The 22,113-nt window shown below is 38.8% G+C and overlaps 4 protein-coding genes across 4 annotated transcripts in view; 2 read left to right on the top strand and 2 right to left on the bottom strand.

The window, feature by feature from the left end:
• Positions 1 to 66: 66 nt before the first annotated feature.
• Positions 67 to 5,440, bottom strand: glt8d1 (glycosyltransferase 8 domain containing 1). Its single transcript, XM_042501037.1, has 9 exons — positions 5,095 to 5,440; positions 4,816 to 4,914; positions 3,761 to 3,971; positions 3,497 to 3,614; positions 3,308 to 3,392; positions 2,671 to 2,783; positions 2,399 to 2,565; positions 2,108 to 2,220; positions 67 to 1,431 (listed from the first exon to the last, which is right to left on the bottom strand). Exons 1-9 carry the CDS (start codon positions 5,108 to 5,110, stop codon positions 1,247 to 1,249), a joined length of 1,107 nt encoding a protein of 368 aa, XP_042356971.1. The 5' UTR covers positions 5,111 to 5,440; the 3' UTR covers positions 67 to 1,246.
• A 329-nt stretch (positions 5,441 to 5,769) lies between these two features.
• On the top strand, positions 5,770 to 7,175 carry spcs1 (signal peptidase complex subunit 1). The gene is made up of 4 exons (XM_042507052.1): positions 5,770 to 5,895; positions 6,418 to 6,477; positions 6,581 to 6,667; positions 6,881 to 7,175. The coding sequence occupies exons 1-4, from the start codon at positions 5,860 to 5,862 to the stop codon at positions 7,004 to 7,006; spliced, it is 309 nt and encodes a 102-aa protein (XP_042362986.1). The 5' UTR covers positions 5,770 to 5,859; the 3' UTR covers positions 7,007 to 7,175.
• Positions 7,026 to 15,706, bottom strand: nek4 (NIMA-related kinase 4). Its single transcript, XM_042507042.1, has 16 exons — positions 15,420 to 15,706; positions 14,323 to 14,589; positions 14,026 to 14,223; positions 13,835 to 13,942; positions 13,307 to 13,461; positions 12,952 to 13,087; positions 11,359 to 12,033; positions 11,227 to 11,277; positions 10,913 to 11,062; positions 10,191 to 10,355; positions 9,866 to 9,932; positions 9,455 to 9,567; positions 9,183 to 9,274; positions 8,789 to 9,006; positions 8,577 to 8,710; positions 7,026 to 8,068 (listed from the first exon to the last, which is right to left on the bottom strand). The coding sequence occupies exons 1-16, from the start codon at positions 15,507 to 15,509 to the stop codon at positions 7,970 to 7,972; spliced, it is 2,718 nt and encodes a 905-aa protein (XP_042362976.1). The 5' UTR covers positions 15,510 to 15,706; the 3' UTR covers positions 7,026 to 7,969.
• Positions 15,707 to 18,177: 2,471 nt separating this feature from the next.
• The window catches only part of camk1b (calcium/calmodulin-dependent protein kinase Ib), a 44,143-nt gene continuing 40,207 nt past the window's right edge, over positions 18,178 to 22,113 (top strand). Inside the window, exon 1 of the mRNA XM_042501001.1 lies at positions 18,178 to 18,269. The gene's annotated coding sequence lies outside the window, so the exon portion shown is untranslated. The remainder of the gene's footprint in view (positions 18,270 to 22,113) is intronic.

The following is a 22,113-nucleotide window of genomic DNA, read 5'->3' as shown; positions in this document are numbered from 1 at the left end:
TGTGACCTCGTCTGTCTCATTCTTAAGAATGCAATATCTCAAAGTTAGAAAATAAAATTAACAAGATTTAAATGATAAAAATGAAACTTTTATTTCATGTAATATACAAAGGATGACAAATATTTACACCAGCAAGGCAAATGCTTTTCAATGTGTATAAAATTCTGAGTGAACTGTATGGATAAAAAGCATGAAAATATTGTGCAAACATGTTCTTCAATTTCTGCGGAGCTGCTATTAGCCGAGTGGTCTGCATATAAAACCATCAGAAACCACGCTGACTGTTCAGCATGAGCGGCAGTATTGCACTGAATTAGTGTTCATTTATGGCATAGATGTGACTGATAGGCTGGACAAATGGAAATAGCAGCGCACCACTAGCTGTAATTTATTTAAAAATGCTGGAATTATAGAGGAAGAGGGAGTTGAAGCATTTTCTGTCTTTGTGATGGAAAACTGCACTGAGCACAGACCACTGCTATAATGATCTGATAAATAATTGTATGTGTGATTAAGTATAAAACTACTTTTCCACAGGAAGTATTGAATTGAGGTAATGACATGAGGCATCTGCACAGCTTAAGTGATTATCAATCAGACTAAAGTAATAACTGAGGGGAACGTGTGTGAAAAAGTTTGGGACTGTACCATACCATTAGCGCTGAGGTAACAATAAACTCTAGTTTGCAAGTAAACTACATTAGTATTAAACTGCATGTAATCTTACCTACCAAAGCCATCATTATTTTGACATGGCTCTTAGTGTACATGGTTGTTGGCACGTTGTCACAAGATATCGTATTACTGCCGACTGGGATTGACGCACACATCTATTAATGTCACGTGCTTCAGATGCAACACGCTCTAATCATGAAGAGGATGTAACGCTGCTCTCGAGGGGAGGAAAATAGTTTCTGCCTCTTCAGTGTAACAATCTGTTTTCAACAGTTTTAGCAGAGCATTTAAAGAAGCATGAGTCAAAGCAATCTCAAGGGCACCGGCTTTCTAAACTCAGGAAACATTTGTGCGCTATGAGCAATAACAATGTGCTGGATACAAGAAAAAGGTCAATTCTGTGTTTAAGGGAACGTGAGTGTACACAGGTCTATGAGTTTGGAGGATGACAGAACTCATGTATGCTGGCAAGTGGGAGGGCCTTACAAGTTCCTGAGATATCGCGAGGCGTGGTCCTGCTGGGACAGGGCGGGCTAGGCTGCTCAAAAGTTCCCGAAACTAATTTTTCATTTTAATTGTCCGCTGCGTGTTTTCGCACGGGATGAAATTTTCCTGTGGGGTCTTGAATGAACCACTTGTCCCACACCTCAGGAAAAGAGGATGTTCTCCCCCAGGGCTTGTAGTGTCCATTCCAATGGAGGAGTTTGGCAGCTTTAACAAACTGTGCGGAGTAGCGGTTTCCAGCACCCGTACTGCCTGAAAAACAAGGATTTGCCATCATATGACAATGTCATATCGCCGATATATTTTGTGTCAAAAACACTTAAATCTTTTGACCTGAATACTTGTATCATTGCCAAGAACAGAATTTCCTATGTCAGGTATGATTTCTAGCGTAACTGCCTAGATGTGTTTACAGCAGAAAAATGCCTACAAAGTCTGTAAAAAAAAAAAAAAGTTCAATATGTAGGAAGTGGACTTATTCACATTTTTGCCAGGAGTTAAAGATGGCTACCACTGGTATATCTGTCAAAATGTTGGAACAGTTCTTTGTAAACTTTAAATGCTTCTTAAAATGCTCATGCAGTACAAGTCTTGGGTATATAATCATACAATCTTGGAAACCATCGGCTATCGGCCTGGGGGTAACACCCAATATTTTGGCAGTTCCAGAGTAGCCAGAATATCACCTTCCACAGACAAAATCTGATCACTTAAACGTTGAGTCCAAATGAACGTTTGTGCCAAATTTGAAGAAAACTCCCCCAAGGTGCTCTTGAGATATCGCATTCGTGAGAATAGGACGTAGGAACAGACAATTTGAAAACACAATGCTTAAGGCCACATCTATCGCCGGCACAGATGCATAAAAAGTCTTATTGATTCTAATTTCCTAGAATCAGTATTTGTTCAGTATTTGTTCAGAACTTACCAAGGTGCCTGACGTGCCACATTGGGTCGATCGTGGAGTGACGTTTGTAAAAAACAATGAGGAGTGGGGGGGTAGTGATACTCTCAGCCAGAGTCTTGCTGTACAGATCCTCCCTAAGGAAACAAACAAATGCAGCTCAAAATGAACAGAAAGAGTTTGCGTGATTACAATTTTGGTACAAGAAAAGAAAATCTGGATTTTTAGTTTATTTTTAGGTCATTCGTTTTTGTATCTTTAGCATGAGAGACTGCCTCATATTCAATCATCTTTTCACTGGTGTGACTAACGTACTTGGTGTTAAGTTCCATCCAGTGCTCCAGCTGCCGGGTGATGTTCTGGTTCCTCCACTCAGTCAGGTTGGCGATGATGACCCCGGGGTTGAAGGAGCACGTGTTGGCCCTCATCCCCAGCTTCTTGATAGGATCCTTCTTGAAGTCCAAGAAACCTATATAGTTATTCTATAGGAGAGGATTCATTATATAACCAAATGTCACCATATTTGCATAGAAACATTGCACATTGTGACATACTAGCTGAAAAAACTCATGCAAGAGAAGGCCCACCTGATTACCAGCCCCTCGAACGATGCCTTTAGCCGATGCAGAATCACAGTCATCAGAAAAGGCAGCTGCGTGTCCTGGTTTGAGGTTTGCTTCATAAAGCTCCTGAATGTCACCTGAAAGCCAAAAGAACGAGAAATAAATCCATTATTAACCCTTTGAAATCTGAAGAAATGTCCCACAAATTGCAAAAAAAAAAAATGAGTAAAAGCAGATAAGAAAATAACCTGAAAATGTGCTTTTAAAAAAGGAAGAGTTTATTAGAAAATGTTTTCATAAAACTATTTTTCATTAATATAATCAGACATTTTAGATTATGTTAAAGAAAAAAATGTATACATTTTCAGATAATTTTGTGTAACTTTTTTTGTTTTTTAATCTAATATCGTGCTACTTTTTGGGCCATGTCTTGTTAGGCTGGTCATTGTCTTCTTACGCTGTTTATGAAAGAAATCAAATCAATTTGCTGGGGTCATTTACAGAGAACTTATTCTGTGCTGTTAGAACATGTTTATTTTTGAGAGTTACAAAGTACATCAGGTGCATGAAAAACTAATTTTCTGACTGACAAGGAGCTATAAAATACCCTCCATTAAGTTAAAAGCCAAGGTAATTCTCTTCCTTTATGGTGGTGTCTTACCTTGTACAATAATATCGTCATCCAAGTAGATTGCTTTCTCTGCCTCGGGTATGTATACAGGTAGATAAAACCTGGCAAAAGTCAACTGGAAAAAATACAATTAAAACAAAGTTTGCATGAGATGAACATCTATAAATAGTAACATGAATATTTATTCTGGCACACTGATAAAACATTCACTTGTCTCACCGGTTTGGCTGCTGCAAGTGTCTGAGGATCTTTAGATATCTTCCCATTGAGTAGCTCAGGCTGGAAAATAACAATCTTGTATTTGATATTTTTTAGCCGCGTCTTACTGAGCCACACACTGTTAATAAAACAAATAGAAAGGCTTACAACAATTCACAAATACCTCTTTGTGTACATAAAGACATTAGAAGTCTACATTAAAATGCCTAAGGTAATATAACGGTATGCATGATATTGCGAGGCAGAAATGCTCCATTGTCTTACTTTAGGTGTTCCACTGTGTCATTCAGAGTCACTATGGTGAAGACGACGTTGGCTTTACTGTTCTGGTAGACACTGTTCATGGCAGCGATCACCGCTCCAAGTCTTTCCTCAGCAGCAGTGATGAGGACAGGGATCTCCTCTCCTTTCCTCACTGACTCTTGTCTGAGGTCCGGAGAAAACTCAGATTCAAAGGGAAGAATCATCGCCACATCTGGATAAACACATATTTAGGATTTCACAAATGACTTGTAAGACTTCATTTTTAATGCACTGAGTTTGTCTGATGAAATGTTCACAACAAAATTACACTTGATATTCTCAGTATGTGTACCCCACAGAGCAGCTGACAGGGTTAAGCACACATTTTCATGGCCATAATTTCAAAACTTCTCCTTGACTTTTCAGGGACCCATAATTTAAAGAACAGTCTTGCCAAACTTGTCTGGTATTTTACAAACATATTAGAGTCTAACTCTAACTCTATTTAATTTCAGCTAGTTGGCATACATGAAGGGAGAGGCAGACGTGAGGAGACCGTGAAGAAACGCATGAGATGGTAAACAAAATGTTGTCACACATCGACACATATTACAGCTATGTTAAGTTGACAGCTACAGAAATTTATTTTGACACACTGTAAATAGAAACTATTTCTTTTAACCTAAAAAAGTTAGTGTCTGGGCTGCCTTAAAATTTTAAGCTAACCAAATTTGAGACAAATTGAAACATTACAAATTACCTTTACATGTCTTTTCAAATTCAGTCGCCTTACAATTTTAAGGCAGCCTGGACAATTTTATTTTCAGTTTATTTTTGCAGTTTATATTGCATTTCGTGGAAGGTTCTCCATGAAAGGTTACTGTAAAAAAAATAATTACACACATAACACAATTCTATGACTATAACTTTCAATGATTTTTACCAATTCCATGACTTTTCCAGGCCTAAGAAATGTGATTGTGAAATTCCATGACTTTTGCAGGTTTTTCATGACCGTGGGAACCCTGAGCTGACATATTGTACAGTACACTTCCCCTACACCAAGAAAAACATACCTGGGTTTTCCTTGTGCAAAATGTCGCTGAGGTTGAGGAGATTACGTTGTACTATGATCAGGAAGGCTACAGCCAGCAACACGAGGATGACCACGTTTACTGAAAGACAAAATGAGGATCTTAAATTAATGATAGCTGTGGTGCATAGGCCGACTGTGTCAGTGTGGGAACTGTGAAAGCCACAAACCTGTCTGCCTCAGTATCACTGTAATGAACTTTTCTAGTCGCATGGCACTATCTAGACACGACTGTAGACATGCATCCTCTAAACTGACTTACCTTTCCTCAGTGTCATGATAAAGACTTCATCCGTTCCTCCAGCACAACTGATTAAAAAATAAAAATAGCTAAAAATCTCAAAGTTGGTCTGAGTTCAACCCGAGGTGTGTTAGCTCGCTAGCTAACATGGACTGAGGTGAACCTGGCTGCACAGCTGCGAGGTGACACGTATAAAAACACCGTACAGCGTCAGCAAATTAGTGGCTTTTACTGTATTTCCATGTGCTTAAATTATAAAGACTGCAAATGAAGTTAGCTCTTTCAAAACAAATAGATAGGACAGCGAAAGTAATTCACGCTGAAGCCAAACTGCCAACTCAACATCAACAAGTTTATCCGCCATCACAATTACACGTAATGGGTGCCCATGAACATGCCTGATTGAAAAATAACATTGGCTTGCTTTTCTACGGAAAATATTTTTTAAAAAATGAGTTTGACCAGTAGGTATATATGATTTCATGACGGGAAAACAAGGTAAAGGTGAATGCTTAAATTATAAAAGCTACAAGTCAACAGGTATACTGACGGGCAGTTGTTTAGACAGGCTACGCTTTCTGCTAACTTTTAACCAAATTTGTCTACAACATGGAGCACTCACCCAATCCCCATCATTTATAGATCTATGAACCTGCGCAAGATATAACACTCAGCAGTAGCCCAATGGGTCCTTCACAACACGACGTATCTTTTTGAAACCGGAAGACAGACTGTTTCTGTTTGCATCTAATTGTCTCTGTGGGCTTATTCCTTTTAAGCGGAAAGATGCTGTCCATATTCAAGTCCATTCCTTCGCACATGGTAAGAGATAATTAGCTTATTGGCGTGAAGCTGCATAGTGATACTATCTACTCATCCATGCTGTTCTTTTAATATAACGGTAATCCCCAGCTAGCTAGTTACATTGGCAACAGCTGCTAGCTTCAAAGCTAGCCAAGTTAACCATCCACTCAGTGTTTCTGAGCAAATTTAGCTTTTAACGGTGACATAAACACAAAGTTACCTTGTTGTCAGTTGTTGGAGGATATTTTAACGATGTGACTAGACTATGCGACATCAGACGTTGTTTAGTAGCATTAGTTTGTTGTTGTGATTTTAGCATCACCAGTAAGTTAATTTTCTTTACTCAGGCGCTTTTATTTAGCGAAGATGTTTCCAAGGTTAGTGTACAATTTAAAAAAAAAAAAAAAAAAAAAAAAGCTAAATTCCACCAGCTATTAATTTTGAACAGATGGAAACACCACCCTCCTAACTTTAATCTGTATTGTGATTCTGTGTCATTAATGTTGGCTAAATAATGTTTCTCTGTCCCATGTTTAATAGGACTATAAAGGCCAGAAACTGGCTGAACAGATTTTCCAAGGAATTATACTCATCTCGGCGGTAACTAACAATAACACATGCAAACTAGCAAATTAAAACACTACAATGTCATTGAGTTTTTACCTGCAGTCAGGTTCACTGATATCATATGTTGTTTTTCCAGGTGATCGGATTCGTGTATGGTCTGATCATTGAACAGTTTGGGTGGACAGTGTACATCGTCTTGGCTGGTTTTGCTGTGTCCTGTGTGGTAAGTTTGTTTTTGTTTTTGTTTTGCATTGTGACCTGCTTTATTTGTGGGGAAGAAACCACATATAGGTATGTTGTCGTGCCCTCGGGATAATTAACCGAGGCCATGGATCTGACAAAATTCTTGCACATTGTTGGCTGATGCTCTTGTATGTAAACCACACAAAGACTAACAGCATTACATAGTTTCTTCTATTTCTGTCCTTGACTTTAGTTGACCCTGCCTCCCTGGCCCATGTACAGAAGGAATCCTCTGTCCTGGCAGCCAGTTATACCAGAGACCAGCGGGGAGTCCAGCCAAAAACCTCAGGAAACTCTCAAGAAGAAGAAGCACAAATAACTCACAATGTTTTGCTGCCTGACTGTACATACATCCTTTATATCAAAAAAAAAAAATCTGTTTTGTCTTACAGTTCACATTTGGGAAGAAAACATGGTTACATTGTTTGTCAGTCAGTAATGAAATACTTGTGTCCAAGAAATAAACATCTGATACGCTGTTTTATAAATGGGCTGTTCAGTTTTTGTTCAGATGGGTTTTGCTGCAGGATGTATTGATTATGTTACTGTGTACAAAGATGCACTAATTGTTTTGTGCATTTCTTTATTTTTGTTGCTGTAAATGAAGGGTTTGTTTGATTGTGGCTCTCAGCATTATGAAAATTGACTGTAAACAAAAAAAATATACATTTAGGATTTATTAGAAAAGTTTCAATTGTTAATATCTACAGTGTATCTACATTACATTATTATGTGTTTAAGAAAATAAAATACAGCAGCAGAAGTAATATCTAGTGTCTTACAGATACAGCATAGGTAAAACAATAATTGAAACTCTAACTTACATTATAAATGAGTTTCCACTACAAAAAGTAGAAATTCAAGGAGTGCTTTGTCATGACTCAAAAGATTTGCATAGATATCCTGAAAACTAGAGGACTAATTACATATTTTATATTAAGAACGAGGTAAAAAAAAAAAACAACTTTTCACAGTCATTTACATAAGATTGCTTGCACAAGAGCAGCTGCACTGTGGCAACTCCATGACAAAACCCTCTAACAACAATAATATATGCAAGAAAGAGGCAACACCACACAAGCAGTGGGATGTTTTGGCATGAAACTAATTATTTTCTTGAACAATATTAACCGAATGTTGCTTCATACAAGTTTCTTTTTGAAAGCTGAAACGCTTCTCCAAAAACACAAAGTTTCCTGTTAAAGATTTTTCAGGATGCTTCTTCTTTCAAGTGGTGTCATGGAAATGCAAATGTCTATGCCCCTTATATACAGCATTTTCTTTAAACCTTGACGGCAATATCCTCAAAGAATTTCAGCTGCCTCACCATCACAGCGTACGTTTGGTATTTCTCATCCCCCATCTGATCACGAAGGCGCAGCTGCAATGAGAAAAAGGGATGTTAACTGTGATCATTTTGGAAACGAAGGAATAAACTGGTTGAATTTTACACAAAGTGGGTTTTGCATTGGCAAACTTATCTATTATCAGGTGTGATATGGATGAAATACCATACATTTTTATCTTAAAGTTTACTTTTCATTTTGATCTAAGAAGTTAGTCTGATGTATTTATCTTGCAGCCCAGTTTATTTGTGGATTGTAGAACTCTAACATAAAGAAAACGTGACCTAATCAATGCATTAGAAAACCACTGAGAGGCTTCTGTATGTAACCTGTGTGCAATATATTTCACTTAAGGAAACCATAATACTTCTGAACACTGACAAAGCATTGCATACAAATGAACAAACCAACGAGCACGTTGCCCCAGCAGATATTTAGTTGCTCCTTCTGAACACTAAATGTTACTCTGAATGCCTTCAGTTAAACCATGGGTGCAGTATATAGTATGATCTGCTGTGGTGTTTTACTTCTTTAAAATCATACTTCTCGTTTGGTGTCATCTTCCACGTCCATGATTTCCAGGACTTTGTCCAACAGCTTGACCCCCAGTCCCTTCACCACATCTGTTCTCAGGTTTTCTATGGCTCTCCTTATCTTGGCTGGACCAGACGAGAAGCCTTTTGGAGAGACGAGCTGGTTAAACGCTGCAACACTGCAGGATAGCAGACTGATGACAACAAGTTTAAGTATCTAACCTGCTGGTATTTGTCCGAGTGACAAGTTCTCTGCCTCCTCTCGAGCCTTCCCATGAAGCACCAGGGTGTCTCTGTACCTCTTGTTCAGTCTAAATTCTGGCAATGCAGTAGAGCCGAATCTGCCTCTGTCTGCCTCATTCAGACTGTCTCCAATATCCATTCTCAAAGTTTGAGTCATCATGTGGACTAAATCCTGCATGTCACTGGACTCTGTCTTCCTGCAGATGACACATAAATGATGGGCTATACATCAATTCTACTCAAGCGATGTGAAACAGCAAATATGTTAATATAGACGTTTCACAGCTAATAACATGAACAGCACAGCAGTATGGCCACTATATTTGAGTTGAGGTGAGCTGCGCTTGTTATTTTCTCTTATGTATGCTCTCACCTTTCCCTGCAGTCTCCCTCTGAACGTTCTGTAGAACTTGTGGATGAGCTGCACTCGTCTTCATCCGACCTTCGTCCTGAGAACTTATCCTGCTGTAATGTGATGGAACATATGTTGCGACGGTCATTTTTTACACAGCCTTAAGTTTTAAACTCTGTAAAATGATCACGTTGGCCTCACAAGGCACACCCAGCCTTTTTGTCATACCAGTAGACAATCAAAAGGTGTGACTGTATGAACAACTGAACGTAACAGTGATGAAGAGTCAGTACCTTACTGTTGGTGTCTGTAATAGTGTCTGGCACAGATCTGGTATCATGAGCGCTGTCATGCTCGTCCTTGGTGGAAGTGACATCATAAGACGCCCTTCTTACAATATGCACACCTGCGGAAAGAGCAGTAAAGTAATCAGGAAAGAAGCAACTATCGACTATTCTTTTTTGTTTTTATAGATTTATAAAAATGTATAGAATATTTTTCTTAAAATGTGCAAATGCATGTTTGTTTCCCAGTGTGAATAAATGTGTAGTACATGTGTATATAGGTGTATTTTCTAGGATTACTGCTTTGTTTTTTTGTTTTTTTTCATTGCTTTATTCAAGTCTCCTTTTGCTTAAGTTTTTTTTTTTGTTTTGTGTCTAACTATGAATTATGGTTTTCAGTTTGTTAAAGACAGTAAGTACCTGGCTGGCTGGCACTCTCCTGGGACTGCCTCAGTCGTCTTCTCTCTCTGGCCGACAGAGGACGTTCCTGAAAATAAAGTTGACCCACACTTTTTGTGATCTTTAAACTGCATCAGCTCTTTTTAAAATATTGTTTAGTATTATATCAAACTTTCAGTATACAATTATGCAAACTATGGCCTAAAATGAAGATTACAGATATACTGATATAGCTTATTACTTCACCTACACATAAAATGTGTCTTAATCAGAGTGGATATCCACAAATATACATGTTTTTGCAGTAATGTGGCTACATACAGTGTGTGAGTGGAGGAGCTCTCACCTGTGGCAGTGGTAAGAACCCATCCTTACAGGAGCTAACTGACGTGGAGGTTGCCACTACACTGGCTGTCTTGCTCTCTGCACTCCTCTTGCTCCTCTTCCTCCCCTCCATGGCTATGCTCTCAACAGGAGGTGGAGGTAAAGGTCTAGGAGCAGCCACCTTGGACTAGCAAAAGACAAGAAAATAATAAAATAAAGATGAGTTGTTTATTGAATCTACCTCACTGACTGCTGATCATTGTGTTTATTTTCATATTTACTGTCTGGCTATAGAACTGCAGAAAAAATGCACTTGTTAGAGAGAACATTAAGAAAGATTATATCTTGACTTGAGCTCAGCATAAATTTTGAGCGTCCGTTCACAAATGCAATGATGTGTTTGTCGAAAACAGCACACTTGACATCAGTTAAGCGAAAAGCAGCAATAAAAAAAACCTAATGTTTTTTATGTTGTCTTGCTGTGCAATAGACTTTATAATAAATGGAGTCCAATAACTGAACCACTTTAAGATTTTGTATTTATTGATTTTAATCTAAAGTCTAACAATCCTTGCATTTTAAAATCTTAAATTTCAGATACCTAACATTGCCTTCTAAGCATCACATTTCTGATTCTACTTTGCTTGTCAGAGCACTTTGTAAACTCTTGTTTTTAAAGGGGCTGCATAAATAAAGCTATTATTATTTATTATTATGTTTATTAGCACCTGTATCTATCTTTACCTTGTCCTGATCCACATGTGTCCATCTTGTGTCCCTCCTTCTGTGCTGCTGTGATATAAACGGTTCTGATGAATGGTCCGGGGGAGTTTGGTATGAAGGGGTCAGACCCGGCTTACTGGCTGGTGAGAGAGACTCCTCCTGAAGAGGCTCCTAAAAAGATATTATTACATTTTGACCACTGTGGCAAAAAGTTTTCCCCATGCAAGTCAAAGTGTTTGCACTTTGTGCCATTAAATATTAGCAGTATTAAACAGTCAGCTTATTTTTATTCTGGCAACAGTTCAAATACTCAGTCCAAGAACTTAAATGCTCACCAGTGTTGGAGGGAACGGCTCTAGCAGCTTTTCAGTAGATTCTAGGCTTTCCTACAAAGACATAAATTAACATGTAAAAAAAACTAGGCATAATACAAGGAATATAAGGAAATACCACTCTAGAGCACTTACTTGGATGTCTAATGTATGGTGTTGTGTCGGAGCTCCCTTAAGAAGGGTCACAGTATCATTTTTACTGTCCATATTCACTTCTCCAACCACTCCGATATTCTCTTCATTGGATTTGTGTGCAGATCTTCTCTCAGGAACAGTGAGAGCAGCATCTCTCTCTGCTTCTACCTTTGGGTTCTGCATGTCAGCCTCTTTAAGTAACTCCATGGTATCCTCCTTATCGTCTGACATCTGCTTCTCCCCACAGACAGACACTGTACCCCCAGGGAGTGGTGTGGCCTGTGGATGAATGTCTAACAATCCATTGGATGCCCTCCTCTCGTCTGCTCCCCGGCTGCCAACACCTGATACAGACTTCTGAGGGGGCTTAACGGGGGAAGGAGGGGGAGAGGGATCTGGTTTCACTCTCCCCTTGCTGTCTCTGTAAACACTGTGACTCACAGGTTCATTGACTCCCCGCTGGTGTGACACAACAGACTGGGGCCCCTGTGCCTGTCTCTTCATCAGGTCTTCATCCTCCTGCAGTTGGACATCAATATTAATGTTGCTGATGGTTGCCAGGGATGCCATGCTGGCTTTGAGAGCATCAGGTGAGGAAGATTGTGGAGGTGTTTGGATCGGAGTGCAGTCTGGGATGCCGTTCCGAGCTCTGTGTTGCTGTGATTTCTCTTCTTTCTGAGGATAAAGAGAAACAAAACAACATGATGAACGCTGACAAATCCTTTCCTCACATCAGAAATGAAAAAGATTGGGTAAACAGCCTCAACTCTAAAGTAATTACAGCAAACCACTGGACTGTCTCTAAAATCTAACTGCTGTGATGACCAGGAAAATTTTAAACACACATATTGATCAGTCATTGAGATTTGAAAAATTTGATCTAATCAATTTTTAATAATTGCTGTTAATTAGTTTGTGTTATTGTGTGATTGAACTGTTTTTAAGCATAACTTTGGATTCAACAAAGTTAAGCAATAACACAAACATAATAACTGATTGAGGAAGTGGTAGACCAGCAGCTCCCGTGTTCAGTAAGGTAAAATACTGTTTTTGTCAATCGAGTTTGGCTTTTAAAAGTACATAGATAAGTTTCACTTATAGTTCAGTTCCCTGTTATAAATGGCAGTCTGTTTTGGAAATACTGAGCATACTAATGAGACTTAGATTCTACTGCACAAGTTGTGGTAGAGTTTGTAAAATTTTTAACATTAATCATAACCGGCATTCAAGTTTCGCCAATAAATTGCCATCCATGACAGCCACATTCAAGTTACAAAACAATGCTTTTCACTAAGAAGTTGGCAAAATAAAATGCAGTAAAAACATGACAACAGGTTACTTTTCAAAACAAAAACTTTGTCTTCATACTGAAACTTTGGTGAGTGTAACACATGATACCTTTATGTTATTAATAGTCTATTTTAAGAGAGAATATATATAATACAAGACAATTATGGGAGACATTTCCAAAAGTGACTACACAGTTATTTAATACTAAGTGACGGACACCATGACTTAGTATGAGAATATTCTAAAATATGATAATATTATAGTTGTCTATGTTAAAGTAGCCTTGCTCCTTATGTCACTCACCCGTTTCACTCTGGCTAGAGGTTCAGGCTGGGGACTTTTCTCAGGTTTTGGCAGATGTGACACAACAGGTGATGCACTGTTGGCCCTACAATCACCACTGCCACCCACTGCTTTCTTTCTTGACTTGGCAGTTTTTCTAGTAAGAATCAAATCAAACAGAACAGAAAAGATTTATCAGTTTACTTCATGCTGGCAGCTCACTGTGGCACAGAAACAACAACAAAGTAGTGTTATAATTGATTATCTGACTGTAGAAAATGATTCAAATTGAGGTATATACAGCAAGAAATACAATAAATAGCTTAAAGAAATTAAAAATCACAGCGAGCAGCTGTCAGCTGTCAGAGCAACCTACTCTTTAGTGGCCTCGAGGAACATAGCAATTTGTCGTTTGATATAGGGCTGCCGGAGGATGAGCTTGACATCGGGCCTGTCTTCAGGTCTCTTACACAGCATGCTCTTGATCAGTTCTCCCAGCTGGGGATCGTACCTGCTGGGCATCTGTGGCAGCTGTTGAGTAAACCAGAGAAAATGTTTTGAGACTTTATTAAACTATTATACCATGAATCCTATTTCTAGATAATAACATTTCAGAAAAAGGACACGGTCTTAACTGAAATAGAATCGGTTATTAAACTCCTAACAAAGATGGCTAAGATTTTTCATCTGTTACTTAGGACAAGGACAGTACTATTTCCAAACCTAAGTCTGTGCCTGGAGCCAGAAAATTGTCCTAAAACTCATCTGACACTCTCAGGAAATGATAAACAAACTCCAAACTCAGATTAAAAGCTAAATTAGATATGTTTGCAAAAAGATTATTGCCATTCAAACGTGACATTACATAATATCTTCCAAAGTATATGTAAAAAATGAAACCTACCTTTCCTTCTACAATGCGATAAACCAGTGAGTTCATGTCCTTGGCGTTGAAGGCATGTTTCAGTGTGGACATTTCATACACACAGCAACCCAGGGCCCATACGTCTGACTAGAAACAAATAACACCAATTTATAAAGCAGCTTCTATCTCACAAATAAACTACAGAGAGAGAGAGCAGACAACCACATTACCTTGTGGTTATAGGGTTTATTAGAGAAAAGCTCTGGGCTCATATAGTAAGGAGTCCCTATGAGTGTGCTCGCCATATCATTCTGGTTCTCCAATACTCTCGCAATGCCAAGATCCCCAACTTTGATTATGTTGGTCTTGGTCAGGAAGATGTTCTGTGTTTTAAGGTCCCGGTGAAGAATGTTTCTCTCATGCAGGTACTGCAAAGCAAAATCACAACAATGACTTCAGATGTCCCACACTCACGAAAGAAAATGAATTCTGTTTGATCACGCATGGCCTTAACTTTCAGGGAATACCTGGAGTGCCATGGCGATCTGGACAAACCACTCCACCACCTGCCTCTCAGGTAGGAGCTCGCCTTTTTGCTGTTTGAGTCGATGATAAAGGTCACCGCCTTCACAGAAACCCATCACAATGTACAGCTGGCAGTCATCTCCCTCCCAGGACTCTCTGTATGTCACAATGTTGGGATGCCGCAGCTGGGACAGAAGCTGCGCCTCCTGCTCTGCTGCACGTCGTTCCCGCTTGGAGGAGGTGATTAAATTCAGCTTCTTAATAACATACTAGAAAAAAAGTAAAATGCACAATCACTCACCCTGTTCTTGAAACAATGAAAAACAGAGAGCATTTGTTATTCCATATTTGTTAACATGAACTCAGCAATTAAAACACTTGGAATCCAACATGTAAAAGACACCATAAGATGGAGAAACTGACGTTTTTCCAGACATGTAATAAACTGAACTCTGTTTTAGTTCACCTGTACATCATTTCATTATTTTTTGCTAAATGGAATGACTGAAGAAAACCATGAATTCACAAGCCTTATCAATGATAGTGATTCACATATGAAAAAGTACTTTTTAAGCCACGAAACACTGACATAATAAATATTTTTGTTGTTTTATGTCTTACAGGAGGAGGATGACGGTCACAACAGTGATGGTCAGAAGTGTTAATTACTCAGCTACTGTCTCTTAATGTTGAATAGGTTTAAAATTGTCCCTGATGTCGCAGACACTTCAATGACTCTTTGGGGACAACTGCAAACAGTGAAAAGCTTTAATGTTACCGTCCCACTGAGTGTTATTGCCCTGAAAATAACAACATACTTTATTTTTTACGAACATATGACTGTTTCGCCATGTCTTTCAGCGCACTGGTTTTGTTAACAATATTGTCTTCGCCCCATAAAACTCAAACATAATGTAAAAGCCGTTAATAACCCTGTGAGGTTTTAGCCCACTTAAGCTAACTTCAAGCTAGTTGAAGCTTAGCTTGGTCTTTGTAGCGTCGAGCCTGCTGGTTACAAACAATTCAGCTACAGATGTTAAAGCTTATTCAAACAATGGCTGAATGTGTTGAATTCTACAGATACTTAATTGTTTCTCACCTGTTTTCGGTCTGTTTTGTGTTTCACCAAGTTCACCTCCCCGTAGCTCCCTTTCCCAACAACCCTGATGAAAAGATAATTATTCATCATTCTTCAACGGCTTCATAATAACGCGACCTGAAGCGCTGAAAACGTTACGCGACATCCACGGCGAGATTAGAGGTTTTATTTCGGCCCATAGTCGAGCTGTAGAGACGAGATAAACATATGAAATCAGTGTGGAAAACTTGGCACTAGCTCACAGTGCCAGCGATGAGATTTTGAAAACGCAGGAAATCAGCAGCAGTCGATAGTTTTTCGTCACTAGGCAACTGGCAGCTCACTGCCGACGATGGCGAGAGCGTCCAACTGCACTGAAAACAGCCCCGTGTGCACCACAGCGCCACCCGGCGGCTGCAGCACAGGGACGCTTTGATGAAGCAGCTGCAGCTACAGCTTTACAAATATAGAAATGGGCTACAACATTTTTTTTTTTCATTTTTTTTTCAATCTAATAAAAAACAAAGGTGCAATCAATAATTTTAATCACCTTCTGTTTTATTCAGCCAGCTCTCACAAAAGCCTCTAACTGGTAGACATCAATAAGATACAACCTTCAGTAGCCTAATTAAATCTATGAGATACACCTGTAGGCTTTCTGCTGTGACAGGCCAGTAATTTCTTCAATGAAAGAGGCAACAGTCTTAAAGGAATTAAGAAAAAAAAGGTCATTATAAACACCATGGGAACAAGTGTCTATGAATCCCTTCTATTTAAAAAAAATACTATCAAAGCAAACACTACTATTTTAAACATTTTACTACCATAAAACAAAACCAATGCCTTTCTTTACTTTGAGTGGCATACATTTTTATGTATGTTAATAAAGGAAGGAAGTGGCCTGGGTGAGAACTGGTAGGTTACACAGAGCTTTACTGAGATACAACCTTCAGTAATTAAAGTTATGAGTTACACCTGTAATAGTCTTCTCTTTCTGTCAGTAATGTCTGTCATGAAAAGTGAACTGATGTTCATGGAATGAATAAAATAAAATAAAATAAGATAAAATAAAATAAAAAAACATTCATGATCAAATTCTCTGCCTAATGTACTATTGTCTATGAATCATTTTTATGCTAAAATTATATAATGTTTGTAAATTGATGTGCAGCGGCTATGGCCATGTTTTTACTCAACTGTTACCTCTTCTACTATTACTACAAATTGTTTCTGTAGACTTACTACACTGACCTTGCCTGTTTGGGGCAATCCACTAGGTGGCGCGCTAGACCATCACAAGCTGAGACCGCACAAAGTCAGTGTGCCCAAGTGTGTTTGCACCTGGAAGGGTGAATGGAAATGGAAAAGACAAATTTTTTGTGGCCTTTATTCTTGGCTTCTTTTTCTTTTTTTTTTAATAAAAGCAACATCACAAAAAATTAACTTTTTTTATTTTGGTGGTTTTATTCTGTTATAACAATAAACAAACAACGCACTCACATGTCCAAAGATAGTAGCCTTATAACCCACATAAGACGTACATAACCAAGACAAAAACAAAGATTTTATTCAGCATGGATATGGACACACAAAAACAAATGCAATGTAATAAAGTGAAATAAAGTTAAAAAAAATATAAGCAATAAATAGCATGCAACATAAACAAGATTCTGTGCATGAAACTGAAGAATAAAAACACTTAAAATAGGGAAATGAATGACCCTAAAAGGGTACTTGCTGCTGTATTAAGTGTTACTACCACCTCTAGCCTACTACCCATAGCACATGAAACTCAAAAAGGCTATTATGACAGCCTGTTCTGTAGCGTTTCTTTGTGTTTACCAGTGTATCAAATCTAGATCTCCAATACGTGATTATGTGGTCCTGTGATTTAGAGATAATGCTGACAATTTCAGGTGCACTATCACCTATCACTGTTACTCATGCCATTACTCCCACTCATTTTGCAGCTGCAAATGTTTTTCATCACCATCTTTTTAGACTCAACTGTATAAGTGGCTCTTGGACTTATTTCACTCATCTTCACTCATGATTCAATAATGTATTTATTATATTTCAAATTTTCAATCATTTTTTTAAATAGGTGCAATACACTGTCTTAACTGCAATAACCCGTGCAAGAATGTAACTACGGCAATCCTCTGTGCAATCATTCAAATGTGCAATATTATTTCAATAATGTAGCCTATATTTAACATATTACACACATATTGTATATAATCTTATTCTTATTGTTCTTACTTATAAATGTTGTACACTGTAGCATCATAAACATAATTTATATTTCTAACTTAACATACTGGTAACATTTTGTTGTTGCATATATTTTAACACACTACACACTCAGCACATAATACATATTTATGATTTTAAATAATCACTTACTAGTGCTCATTGTTTTTATTACTGTATTTATAAGAAATTTTAACACACTTTGTGCTGAAACGTATCTATTCCTAAAAATAAAATATCTAAATAATCTAAATAATCTAAATATAACTGACAGTAGCAGTGTGCCATTTTTCAGCAGGGGTCATCTGCCATACCCACTACCAAGCCCGCACCTGCACACCGACACCAACTCACCTCCAAGCATTTTATCATAAGTACAGCACGGGTGTCACGGGTGTGGAGGAGAGCTGACCAATAGCGTGGCAGAACTGTTTACCTGTGCTCCCCAGCTCGCGCGTTGATTGGTCCGTGGGCCGTCCTGCCCCGGGGTGACGTCAGGATGAGTGCTGCTGGTGAGGCTGCCAAGTACAGATTCCGTGTGAGTGCGCTGCGAGTTGAAGAGACAGACAGACGGACACTGGACGCGACCGCTGGACCTTACTGACCGACACATTTCAGGTAGGACCGACTGCTGCCCCCCTGTCATCACACAAAGTTTAATCCTGACGCTCTCTCGCAGGCTGGATAGGTGTTGGCGCGTGGTTTCTTGCCAGGGGTATTTGACAGCTCGTTTTCTAGCAGCGTTTATCAGTAAGGTTAGCTAACATTAACAGGAGTTTAACGTCCACACAGTGGTTTCTGGGGACCTTTGGGACGTTTTACAACTCCGAGGGAGATTTGAAAGTCATGGTAGTGTTACTACAAGGGAGGCTGCTGAAGTTAACCGTCAGTCTCGATATGCAAATGTGCTGTCATCCACATGTATGTAACCGAAGATGCAGTTTACAAGCTCAGATACCGACATGTAATATGGAGGGACTGAAGTCATAGCTCACTTGTCTTCCTCCATGCTAACCAGACTGCTTTCTATATTAATCTTATTAAAGTTATGTTTATACAACATGGTCCGCCCAAATAAAAATAACCCCAGGATGTGTCTTTGGAGAGCCCTGTTATAAATCTGCACAGCAAAAATGTTAAGGTCTTTTTGGGTAACCATGATGTGTATTTTTAGTTTTTGCCCCTTCCCTCATCTTTCATTTCTTCATTCCTCTTTTTGTTTCTCTCTCACTTTCTCTTGATCTCTCTCACACACACCCCTCCTGCACTTTTTGTCCATGGGATATTGTAAGGATAGGTCTGCTTATCAATTAATAAGCTCACTTTGAGAGGAGATTTGTTGTGCGTCACTGACACCAGCTGACCAATCAGACTGCTGTAAGTAAATCTCTCTGTCAACCACTGGATGCATAGGATTTTATTGACAGGGAGGCATGCAGTTTTTAGATATGCACCACTGCATCTGTTGAGGGAACAATGGTGTAGATTAATTGGACAGTTTTCTGATTCAAGTATTAGTTAATATTGTATAAAAAATGTAATATACAAAGAATTACACACTCTGTGTTCATGGTTTTTAACATGCTGCTCTTGGCAGACAGAAAAAAAAACACTTGCCTATTATGGCAGAAACTTGAGATCTTTATCAGTTCAACTGTTCGACCCAGTAAATCATTTCTTATTTGTTGTTTAAATTTTTGAGTTTTGTACTGTCTGCAGCATCTTTGAGTTGCATGCATTTGTGGTTGATGTGTTTATCTGTACTGATACTCTGGATTTCCAAAGAGACAATGAAGCTATTAAGGATTAAACAATGTTGGTGGTGAGACAGGGGTATAACTGTCATTCAAAAAATGCATTATACTGAATGAAATTCGATCCAAACTTTGGGCAGAGGGATGTAAAAAGATTGCTCAGCTTTGACCCTCACGCCAAATTTAAGGTGTCAAACTTATTTTATTCATTGGCCATGTTAAAGCTCAATTTGATTTGAACCTATAGATAACAAAAAATCTAGATTTCTTTCTTTAAGTGTAAAGAAGAACATTCAACAACAGTCACCCATTTACAAAACAGATAATGAACAAACAGCCTGAGATGTCTCATGAAAAATAAGTGTAATTTTATGAATATGTCTCCACATTCAGTCAGTCCTCTACTCACTGTCATTACATGTGCATTATAGATACATTTGCACTCCTGTGAAGTAATGCTGGCATCACCATGTCAAACTAAAGTGGAAGCTATTAAGGAAGCAGGTTAAGTTATCCCCTTACAAACCATTTACAAATTAAAAGTTTTGGCAGTGCCTTAGCAATAGGGTTCCAACTTCAATGTTTTGAGTTTGAAGTCTGACTCTGATTCTTTTGTTTTGAAGCTGCTGATTGACAATATTTTGCATGGTGTTCAATTTCTTTAAATATGTTCACAATAAGGTTTCATTGTTATTTCAGAAAACTTTGTATTCTGGTCAAGGTGGAAATGCCTCTGAGGCAGCATTTTACAAGAAGTCAGCTATTCATTAGCCACTTTTACACAGAGATTACACTATAGGGCTGCAACAAAGTCCCCTTTTCATACCACCCTTGCACTTTTACACAGAACCAAACAGCAGCATCATTCTGCTCCTGTGTGTGATAATACACTGCATTTCGGCATCCCGCCATGGAAAGAGGCATGATGGGCGTGACATGTAACACAACAGCGACTGCCTCTAGCGTGACATATAATATATGCGTCAGCAGCTCTTTCTAAACAATGACAAAGGCATAATATGTCAATTATAATCGTTGACCTTTTCTGTTACATGGCAGCTGATCTTGTCCTCTGCTCAGAGGGTAAGGAGCTCCTGAATCTCACTGTTGTCCTAGCTTGCGGACATTTATGACCACTGTTCTTCCTCTTTGAATTAACGGCTGTTGTTACTGTTGACAGCTGCTTTTTAAATCTCCTGTGGTGTGGTCGCCAACATAACTCGTAATCAAAACATCCTCACCCATGGCCACAGCTTTCTGGCACTGTGTTTTTACACAGACCTTGTTTTCGCTCTGTTACTACATCCATTCCTGGCTCAGAAGCGAGACCACTCTGCCCCCCCCCCTTTCCACAACTGAACGTTATAGAACAGTGAGGCGGCATAATGATGTTCCCACCTTGCTAAGGCAGTGTAAATACAGCTGCTTTCTAACTTGTGCACAATAATGAGGTGTGTGCAAAGACATACAGTCATCTAGTGGGCCAGATTGGACCCTTTGGAGGGCCAGTTGTGGCCCACTGGCTGTATGTTTGACACCCCTGCTTTAAAATGTCAGAGGTGAAGCTTTACACCTGACCATACAAAGCCCTAGAGAAATAGCAAAAAGTTTTTAAAAAATCATTACAAAACTGTTTGGCTTCCTGTGTAGTAGTGAATGTGCTTCTGCTTTAACAGGAATGCAGTCCGTTGACACGAGTTAAGTCTTTGTTCATAACTTGGCAGCAGAGTTTCTCACACTTTTGAGTTGTGCTGTAGATGGTCGGCTGATACATGAAATAATAATAGTAAACACAAGCCAAAATCAATATTTGACAGTGTTTAAATACAAAAAGAGTCGACTTAAGCGTGTTAGTTTCTTATCAGCACTTTTGTGGAGCTGAGCCCTACAGTCAGGAGATAACAAGTGAATTTGACTGGAGATGTGTTCAAGAGTCAAATTTTAATGTAACTTTTAGATATCTGGTTTTAATATTAGAATTGTGTTTGTCTGTTTGATTCTGTGTGTGTATGCAAGTGTTGCCTAAAGTTTTAACACCCTCGCAAATTGAATTTCACACCCTAGCATCGTAACCACATGTCATGCTGTGACATTTAACTGTGGCCGTGTGTACGTTTGTGTGTGTTTCTTCTGTCCACTGCACATCACAGGAATGGGAAACCAGTGAGTACAGCGACTCTCTTTTGTGTCAACCTTAAACAAGGATGAATGCTGCATGTCACATACTAGTCAGGGAATGTGGTTTTATAGTATCGTGCATCTCCCTTTCTCCAGCCTCTTCAATCCTTTTGCTTCTTGGGTTTTTTGAGCAGCTTATTCTTCACCCGTTGGCCAAAAGTCATGTCAACAGTGGACATGAAGGGGCTGTTTTTGGCCTTCTACATGCTCATACGATGCCTGCATGTGTCTCTCTCCTCTACTCTCCTACATTTTAAACTTGCCCACCTCTGCCCTTGCGTGTCTTAAACTTGAACCTTATTTTGCTGTTTATAGCATTTGTCTGTTTGGAAAAACAGACCCCCTTGCTCAGCTGTGTCCTTAAAGCTCCAACTGCTTGAAATATGTCATTTGAAATGTAATATGAAGTTGCCAAATGTAAAACATATCCAGATGTGTGCGCCACTGAAGTAAAATCCAAGTGTTATGAATGAGATTTAGGTGCATGCTGATATTTGCTGTTAGGTTTCTGAAATGAACACAGCCAGTGA

This window comes from Plectropomus leopardus, chromosome 2 (assembly GCF_008729295.1).
Source record: "Plectropomus leopardus isolate mb chromosome 2, YSFRI_Pleo_2.0, whole genome shotgun sequence".
Classification (NCBI taxonomy): domain Eukaryota; kingdom Metazoa; phylum Chordata; class Actinopteri; order Perciformes; family Serranidae; genus Plectropomus; species Plectropomus leopardus.
This window is presented reverse-complemented; position numbering and strand designations above follow the sequence as displayed.